The 10292-nt window shown below is 44.9% G+C and overlaps 1 protein-coding gene across 1 annotated transcript; it reads left to right on the top strand.

Annotated features, from left to right (window-relative positions):
• The first annotated feature begins 410 nt into the window (after positions 1 to 410).
• Positions 411 to 9279, top strand: LOC126978068 (hamartin). The gene is made up of 3 exons (XM_050826780.1): positions 411 to 637; positions 3600 to 5202; positions 6552 to 9279. Exons 2-3 carry the CDS (start codon positions 3610 to 3612, stop codon positions 7449 to 7451), a joined length of 2493 nt encoding a protein of 830 aa, XP_050682737.1. The 5' UTR covers positions 411 to 637; positions 3600 to 3609; the 3' UTR covers positions 7452 to 9279.
• The last annotated feature ends 1013 nt before the right edge of the window (positions 9280 to 10292 follow it).

Here is a 10292-nt window from a genome sequence, read left to right as displayed (position 1 = left end):
GGACAGGGATGCTACTTGTTACTTCTTCTAAATGTTTTGAGACATTTTGATTGTGATGTTAATTGTGATGTTGATTGTAATTGTGACAGTAGTGAGACGACGACTCTTCTTTGCTGCAAAGTTCGTCTCTCTCCTGTTGTTGCTGTTGACAAAGAAGATCCTGATAAGCCAGTTCGAGGAGGTTGCTACACCCGAGGAAGCATAGGAACCGTCCTATCTGGTACTTGTAAGTGCTTTTTTTATAGGTACTCGTAAGTCGTATCGACAAAATATTCAATACTCAATAATCATTCTACATCAACCTTACATTAGTTAAATTATGGTTATCTGTGGCTCTGTGGTACTTGACACTTGTCAGATGTCAATTTTAGCAGCTGACTTGAAGAAATATAATTTTGACTTCGTTTTTTTTACACGATTTTTTCGTCTTTCAAGTTTCCGTACATTATAATTAAAAAAGATACCAATAAAATGCTATTTACAATAAAAGCGAACATATTATTGTTCTCATTGTAACCGTTTAGACAAACTTGCAAACCATTTGTTTTAATTAATTATTAATCCGATTGTTGTTTAAACGCATCAAAATTCCTCCTGCTGCGGTAAACGAAGGCTCTGCTCTCCGAACTACTGATAAGTAAGTTTACCTACTTTTACTTATAAAATAGCTACTATAAATTCACATAATACTATATAATTTACTTAACTATAAGCTTTGTATTTTTACAATTGTCAAATACTTTTATTATAATGGATTGATAGTTAATAGAGTATTTACTATTAAAATTAACCATGTTTTGTATTCTTTTAATGATTTAATATATAAAACAATAATATTGTCATTTGTTGTTTCTTTACTGATTTTATTATATTTATTCAATTAAAGTCATTTTATTTTAGAATTAATAAATGACTATCAGCTGCTCCATTTAGAGTCAATTGTGGGGCTGTTGAAAACGCTAACATTAAGTTAATCAAATTTGATGACAATAATTGCAGCACAGTACTTATTTTTATGTAATGATATGTATTATTTATGTAGTTTTAATTATTTGGGGTGTTATTCTCTACTATATTGTAAATGCCAAATTAGTTGATAGCTGTTACACACAGTTTATTACACATTGCAGTCAGTAATATACTCCTTCTACATTAGTATCAGTTGTATAGGTATCACACAGACTGTTCACTCTATTGCTTGGTTAATGAATCAATTATTCAGTGATGATATTCCTTTAGTGGGACAATATGGAGAAGTCCTTATCCAGAAAACATAGAGAAAACTGTCTCAAAAACCATTTGCCCTTTTTTGTGCACACAATTTTGTCATAGTAATTTTTTTGGTCAAGCATGATTTGTCCATGAAAATCTATCATAGTCATATTGTTGAAATTCACTAATCATCATAATTAATGATGTTGACCACTACTTTTCCAGTACATTAGGTATAATATTTTTTGTATCACTACACTTTACCAAATATATTTAAAAGATTTTTTTAGTGCCTTAGACCAAATACCCCAGAAATAGACTTGATTTTCAACCATTTCTTTCGAGAATCCTGCAATATGTGATCAACAGAGCTGTACATACCTGTAAGAAAGCTATTCTGTTCATAATTTTTGTTTTATATTTTTCTTATTTTTGTTTAGTTTAGAATAGCTTGTTGGTGTGTCTATAATAAATAAATAAACAGTGATTGAATGAATTTTCCATTCCAGTTTCAATCAATTGCTTATAAGTTGTTGCGTTGTACTCATTTGTTCAGTTAGGACTTAGGTTACTTACTCTAGTGACAGACTGCAGTACCCTGCACCTGTAGGTGCTGCTGTTATTATATAACATTAGCCATATGAACCCTATTACTCAGAAAAATTCTCATCATCAAAAACATCTATCTTTAATATTACTGACACAGTGTCAAATATCATAATAGCAGCGGTTTTTAGTCCTCCAAAGCATACTGTATCTGTAAATGACTATAAAGAATACATGTAGCTGGGACTCAATCCAAAATTCACAGCCGATACATTAGCTGGGAAAAATATCAAGACATTATATGAAACAATAGTTAGAACTAAATATATCATAAAAGAACTCAGAAGACATAGAAAAAGCCGTAGGAAAATTTAATAGAGTTGTTTACATTGCTTCATACGAACCTGAAACGTAAATCAAGAGTATCCAAGAAAGATATTAATCTGTTTTATGAATAATAAAATTTCAGAGCGACGTGAAAGGTGTTACAAGTCCAAATACATCAGAGACAAAGCTGCGTGTAACAAATCTTCATACTGAAACAAATAATCTGTGATCGTGATAGTAACAACTCACAGGAATACCTAAGTAACTTCAGCCTGGCAGCTACACAACTACTCACTTTGGAAGGCAACATCAAAACTAAAATGTTGTGCAATGCAAACAGCCCCTTAAGAAATCAAACAGGAACATGAGTCAGATCTAACTTGGAAAATGGCAACACTCTTGCAATATACCTGGAGAAAGTATTCCAACCTTTACCTAGCACAAGTTAGGGACATGACAATGAAATATAGATATCAGCTAACCAATTGTCACCAAAAGAAGTCTTAAGTGAAGTTTCTGGTATTAATTTTCAATACATGAGAGGCTTTTGTGTTTTCCAAGCAATGGAAGATAGAAGATCACAATATTGAAACCGGGAAAACTGGTTCAAGAACTTTCCTAGTATAGGCCCATTAGCCTGTTACAAATTGTAGGTAACCTACTTGAAAAAATCATATTATCTAGATTGATAAATCATTTTGAGAAGACATATTTCAGCTGTAATTTGGTTTGGTTGGTTTGGTCAGGCGGTTATGGCACAATTGAGTAATCCTCCGTTTGGGTGAAATAATAAACACAATTTGTGGAAAACAAACAATACTGCTCTGCAATATGTATCCTAGACATCAGCCTAGCTTTTCGTCATTCGTTCTTCCAGTCAATGTAGTCGTAAATATAACGACGAAATATCACCAATACACGAGATCCAGTCAGGTGTGCCTCAGGGCAACATTTTGGGACCGGTTCTATACTTACTTTTCACAGCAGATTAATCAACCCTTGTTCTATCTGTACGTAAAAAATTGCAGACAGCATCTGAAAACCTTCAAAGACACTATCTTACTTTAGTTGTGAAATAGTTTAATAAATGGCGCAGGACTTATTCATTGATGCTACTTATATACTCAGACGAGAAACACATCCAGCAATTTTATCTACAATGAGTCAGTGCCTCAATCGGATGATGCTTAATAAATAGGAATGCATCTAGATAGACGACTTACGTGACAGAAACATAATGTGGACCAAACCCAAATAACTAGTAGTTGTTATAGTTTATATTATTATTATTGAAAACTATCAAGTAAGAAATAGAACCATTCAAGATTCGTCGGCAATGAGTGAGAGACTACTCACTGGAAAAATCTTTTAAATAGAACACCTACACGCATATTTAGCACATTTGATCATTGTTTAAAGACAGTATGCCAAGCAGTAGAATACAGATATAAAAAGCAAATAGTAAAAGTGACAGACATTTATTGATCAGTAAACACGATATCATGTCGTTACAGGTGGTTGGAGATGTTGGCGGCATGTGAAGCGGGGGAGATATTCGCGCTGCTGGAGGGTCGCGACGCGCTCGATACCTTCGGCGCGCTGTACGGCAGTGTGCGCGAGCCGTGGCTCACGCGGGCGCTGCTGCTGTACCACGCGCGTACCGGCTCCGCGCGCGTGCTGGAGCTGCTGGCCCGCGCGCCCGAGCCGCACGCGCGCCACCTGCTGGACGCGCTCGCCGAGCAGCTGCGCGCCGAGCCGGGCGCCCGCGGCCTCGCGCTGGCCGCGCTCGCGCCGCTCATCGCGCGCCGCCCCGCCTGGCTGCACCGCGTGCCCGCGCACCCCGTGGCCCGCGAACTGCTGCGCGCGGCCCGCCTGGAGCGCGAGCCGCTGCCGCTGCTGCACGCGCTGCTGGCGTTGGCCGCGCTGCTGCCCGCCGAGCCCGCGCTGGCCGCGCCGCACTGGCCCGAGCTGGCCGACGCGCTGCTGCGGCCCGCCGCGCTCGAGCCGCCGCCCGCGCCCGCCGCGCGCGACCACCTGCTGCTGGCCCAGCTGGCGCTCTTCCACGCGCTTTACGCCACACACCCCTGCACGTTGGTCGACACGCTGCGCGCCGAGTGCGCCGCGCCGGCCGCCCGCGAGGCCTGGGAGCGCGCGCTGGCCCCGCTGCTGCGCTCCGTGCGGCTGCACCCGGCGCTCGTGACGGGCTCCCGCCAGCGGGAGGCGGACGCGGCGCGGCGCTCGCGGCTCGAGCTGCACGACGTGCTGGCCGAGAGCCGCCGCCTGGCGCTGGGCCCGGCCCGCACCGACGAGCGCGCGCCCGCCGCGCCGGCGCCGTCGCCACTCGCGCCGCCGTCCCCGGCGCCCGGCTCGGGGGCGCACGCCGCGCGCGCCGCGTCGGCGCTGCGCCCCGGCTCGGAGCCCTGGTTTCCGTTGGTGGATCGCTGCGGCGCCGAATCCGCTCCCAATACTCCGCTTCCGGCCGAGCCGGAGCCCGTCGAGCCGCCGGAGGCCGCCGTGGAGGCGACGCCGGAGAACACTCCGGCCAAGGAGACCAGGACTCAGTTTCGTTTTCCGAACGACTCGGGGGCCGTGCGCGCTATCGGTCGACGACCCCGGCCGCCTTCGCCTCTGCGCAAAGAGATGTCACCGCCGGCTGCGGGCGGCGGCGAGGCGTACTGCGGGCGGCTGGCGCGCGTGGCGCTGGAGCGGCGCGCGGCGGAGTCGCCGGTGCCGATCGCGGGCGGGCCGCCGCCGGCCGGCGCCGTGCCGCGCCCCGAACCCAACCGAGCGCTGCCGCCCGCGCTGGCGCCCGACGCGGAGCCCCTCAACGTGGAGGACCGCGAGGTGCTGGAGCTGACGGAGCGCGCGGGCGGCGGCTGGCCGTGGCCGGACGCGGAGCGGCTGGTGCCGGCGGAGCGCGACCCCCGCGCGGGCCGGCCGCCGGCGCGCGCCGCCCGCGCCGCCCCGCCGCGCCGCGCCGCGTCGTGCTCGCCGAGCGTGCCCGCCGTGCGGACACAGAGCGTGGCCGTGCAGACCCTAGACGTTTGGCCTAAGCCCTACGAGTTCCTGATAGCGGACTTCTACCGCAGTCTTCCTGATGATGAGCGAAAACATCAGGTAAACACATACATTTATTTTCATTTTGATGAAACTACTACATAAAAAGCATTAAAGGCATTTATTTTCTCAAAATTGATTCCTTTAGAATTTCCTATTGAATCCTTTTTGATGTCATTTCTAATATGCTAGATACTACTAGCGCTTCGGAAACAAATGGCGCTCTGAGATAAGAGAAGCGGCACAAGAAACTCTCCCATCATTCTTTTTTGCACTCTTTTTAATAAAAATATACAATATTGTACTTTCTTTGCTATTGTCATAAAATAATCATAATCTAGTCGCAGGCTGTCCGATCACTTCAGCTGTGGAGTAATAGGATTTACAACAGAGGCATTTTTTTATAAAACATGTCACCGCCCAATATATACCGTTTCTGCACTCCGTTTCACTTTAAAAATAAGTGAAGTATCATCAGCAAACAATACAATCTCATGGCTATCATCTACCACAAACGGTAGATCGTTAATATATATAAAAAACAAGAAAGGACCGAGAATAGAACCCTGCGGAACACCTATTCCCACAGGTTTACCCGAAGACCGTTTGCCATTTACATCGACTATCTGAACTCTTTCGCTTAAATATTATTTTAACATTTTAAGGGCTCTATTTTTTACCCCATAATGCTTTAGATTTAGGAGTAAAGTTGGTGGACGCAGTCAAATGCTTTGGACAAATCACAAAAAATGCCCAATGCATCCTGTGACTCTTCCCATACGTCAAAAATGTGCGCAATGAGTATAGTACCCGCATTAATTGTTGATAATTGTTGTTAGTGGCCAAGGCTTACAAACTATACCGGCACGTGGATCAGTTTGATTACTCGATAGTGAATACGATTGAATCCCTGTCAGACGAGATTTCAAAATAATGATAAAACATAGATTTAAGATACGGCGAAGCATATCCTAATAACGGCCTAGATTCAATACCATACTCTTTTTATTATGTATTGAAAGTTTACTGTATTGTGAGTTAATGGTGATAATTTTTTGCCTGGAATTGGGTCTGCATCTCTATTTGTAATACGAATGTAAATTCTGGTCGTAACTAAGATGTCGTAACCTGTTGGCAAACCATATAAGTAAATAAGTTGTCAAGTCGAGTTAGGTCAGCTTGAAGGTTCTCAACATCATTAAGAGCCACAATGGTATCAAATATCTTCAAATCGTTGGCAAAACAGAGCGAGCGAGTCTTAAGAAAGCAGGTGGAAATATAATTTATAAAGATGATTAATAATAAAGGACCGAGTAACGATCCTCGGGGAGCTCCACCGGGAACGGTTACCCGGCTCGAGATATAATTACTGATTACGGTCGAACTCAATCCAGACGTCGACCGATAAGATGCCGGAGCCGTCGGAACGACTCGACGCGTACCTCGCCGAGCTGTACTCGGGGCGCGGGGCCCCCGACGCCGGCGACCTCGGCTGCCAGCTGGCGCTCGTGCACGCGCAGCTGCAGTACGAGCGGTGGCGGCGCGAGGCGCACGCCGAGCGGAACCGGCGCCTGCTGGGCCGCTGTCGCGCCGCGCGCGCGCTCGAGCTGCAGAACGCCGCGCTGCGCGACCGGCTGCGGCAGCTCACGCGCGAGCGGGACGAGCTGCGCGCCCGGCCCGCCGCGCCGGCCGCGCCGCCCGCGCGGGACCGCGAGCGCGCGCTCGAGGCCGCGCTCGCCGCCGAGACGGCCGCGCGGGTGCGGGCCGAGGCCGCCGCGCGCGACGCCGACGCGCAGCGCGCGCACGAGGCCGCCGAGCTGCGGCGCGCCCGCGGCGAGGCCTTCGACACCGCGCGCCACGTGGAGGCCCTCGCGCGCGCGGCGCTGGCCGCCGAGCGCCGGGCCGAGCACGCGCGCCGCCTGCGCCGCGAGCTGCTGACCCTGGCGGAGCGGGAGGGCCGCGCCGGGCCGGCGGCGGCGCCGCTGGAGCGCGCGGAGGGCGAGCGGGCCGCGGAGGAGGCGCGCGCGCTGCGGGCGGCACTGGCGCGCGCCGAGGCCGACGCGGAGGCGGCCGGGCTGCGCGCCGAGGCGGCGGCGGCGCGCGCGCACGAGCTGGAGGCGGCGCTGGCGGCGCGCGACGCGGCCGCGGCCGAGCTGCGGCGGCAGGCGCGCCGGGCGGCCGACGAGCACGCGGCCCGCTCGCGCGCGCTGCGGGACAAGTACGGCGCGCTGCTGCGGGTGGCGCGCGCGGCCGAGGCGCACCGCCTGGAGCGGCTGGCGGCCGCGGGCCCGGCGCCCGAGCGCGGCTAGGGGCCCGCGGCCGGATCTTTGTTCGTCGCTTTTTGTGCTTCTTTATTAAAAGTTGGCCGCGCGCGGTGTCGGCCCCGGTCGGCCGGGCTCGTGGGGAAGGTCGGCCTCGCTCGTCATCGAGCTGTGTTGACGAGTGTATAGTGGAGTGCTATTATTTTTATGTTTATTGTGCGCGGGCGGTTGATAGTTGCGTATCGCGTCGCGTCTCTTACTGAGCCAAAGTGTTGCTATAGAAGTTGAAAGAATTGTGAAACTTTCAGTGATCGGATCCCTCCGTCTTTCTACAAAGCGGCCTGCTAAATTGTCAATAATACTTTCAATCAATTATTGGTGCACCAAACTAATGTAATTACTGATCTTTTCTTATTTACTTCGTTAATTATTATTTTTTCAATTTTCTTCAAATCAATGAATATGTTTAACAGCCAGTTGTCCGACAGTAAAACTGGCCAGTTTTTGTTACCCTACATAATTAAGTATAAGCTTATAATAATCGGTGTAGAGTCTGTGGATTAACAGGTATGTGTCCAAGGTTGCGGCAGTCTGTGAGCGAGCATGTCTTACTTTTGTATGTTTAAGCTATATTACTGTATATGGAACTGCTACGTCTGTTTTTCTAATGTTTGGTTCCATAACCTGCAGTAAAAATTTTAACTATATTAAATGATCAACTTTGTCAAATGCTTTGCACAAGTCTGTATACACGAAAAGAACCATCTGTCTACCAAAAAACTCTGATCCATAATTTTAAGTATAGAGGTTGTTATATAATATTTATTTTGACACAACAATTGGGACTTAAAAAATTTATGCTGGGATGAATGATCTAATGTTATAAGAGGAAGAAGTTCCTACTTGGTTTATATATTTACTGGGAGTCCTAGAATATTTGGCCACACTCAGATTGGTTATGAGTTATGACAAATATTCAATTGTTTAATGTTGTGTATTGATTACTTTGAGTTTTAGCTGTCTTTAAATCTTGATATAAGCCAAATAGAACTTGTTATCATCGGGCGCACCATGAAATTATTTAAAGATGGCAACAAAACATTTATGAAGATCGTCAACAATGTCTCGTCATTGACAGTCCCTGGGTCAGGCACACGTTATTTTGTTAATGTCTGTAATATTAACACAATGTATCAGTTTATGTTCGTTGTATCGAACAGTGAGTTACTATGTAAACGCAGCCTTTCATTTAATAGAACGGCCACGCCCACTCACATTTATTATTTACAGCCGGCAAAAAAAACTTTGTCGCCGCTCCCATGAACAGAGTTGTGAAGGGAGCAGTTCTTGGGAATGCATAATTACATGACGTCATTAGCTTGTTGCTCTTTTTGGAATGATAGTTAGACCCCAGTTCTTTGTACTGTGCCCAGGGTCTCGACGATAGCGGGGCGAACGTTGCGAGTTGGTTGGCTGCGCCGTTTGTTTATATAGACCTAGTACTTTGAATTATAAAATAAAACAAATTGCTAAATCATCTTTGTTTTTAAAACTAAGTTTGAATGATATACAAGTATTATTGACTAGGTACTCAGTTCCCAGTTCCTGTCTCCCGTATGTTTCTGATTAGGACAAAATGAAAGAAGATATATTGTTTATATTTTGTTAAATTTACACGTTTCTCACGTTTCATGTTTAAACATTACATAGAATAATAAACATATAGAGAGCCGACACCGCGACATTGAGCACTTAGTACTGATGATTTTTGTAATTGTTTAATATCAAATGTGATAAAAATAAATAAATAAATATATATATGTGTTAAAGTGAAGGTTTACTGTAATTACGTATTATATTATATCATTTGAAGATACCTGCCTGTGTTTCATTGAATAAAATATGTATCATTTATTAAAATTAAAAACAAAAGAAAATGAACTGTTTATAATCAAAACAAAACTTAAACTTCTAGATTTATATTAATAAGATTATTAGGTACAGATTTAAATAATATGTTAAACAAGGACGTCTCTCATTAGGGCCGGGCGATGGCGGTCTCACTCGTGTGTCGGCGCAGGCTATAAAAGTGGTCGCTTCCCCTCTCCTCCGCCGTCTCCTCTCAGCTGTTACAGGCGTTATCATAAAGGATATGGTACTTTTTTACAAAGCATTGGATCAATATAAGTTTGATAGTGAGACGATATTTTCTTATTACTGATAAAATATAATATACAGTATATAAATAAACAGTATTTATATTTATTTATATATTTAGAAACAAACATATTCAGGTTTACAAAGAGATGTTAGTACTAAATTAGACCTAAAGGGGATTGTCTATTATTGGCTTGACGTGGACAGCATTGATGAAAAAAAACAATTATACCATAAATTATTATAAATTAAATTATGCTTATTTGTGATTTCCAGTTTTATCAATATAAACTGATAAAAACTTTATTTATTTAAGTACTTAATTCATTAATTATTTATTTCCGCTATAACGCACGCTGCCAGTCTAAAAAACAATTAGTTATTAACAAATAATCGATTCGATTATTAAATCTATAAATATTTTAAATCGAATAAAAGATAGAAAAGCTATAAAAGGCATTCAAATTAACATTCATCCAACTATGATGGAAAATCACAGAATTGTATTATTAGGCGCATTTTTATTAAAGAAAGCAAATAATGTTATTATTTCCCTTTTAATAATTACAATATTGTAATAACTTCAATAATCGATTTGATTGTTTCCGGAAAATATTTTTTGTGGCAATTAAAAAAACTTCGTTTATCGATTTAAAATTGTTTTCTAAAAATGTCTTAGTTTTATGGCAACCTTTGACGTCAGAGTTTTTTTTTTTATAACTGGCTCCGTCG

This window comes from Leptidea sinapis, chromosome 47 (genome assembly GCF_905404315.1).
Source record: "Leptidea sinapis chromosome 47, ilLepSina1.1, whole genome shotgun sequence".
NCBI lineage: Eukaryota > Metazoa > Arthropoda > Insecta > Lepidoptera > Pieridae > Leptidea > Leptidea sinapis.
The sequence above is the reverse complement of the archived record's forward strand: the minus strand, read 5'-3'. Positions and strand labels throughout refer to the sequence as shown.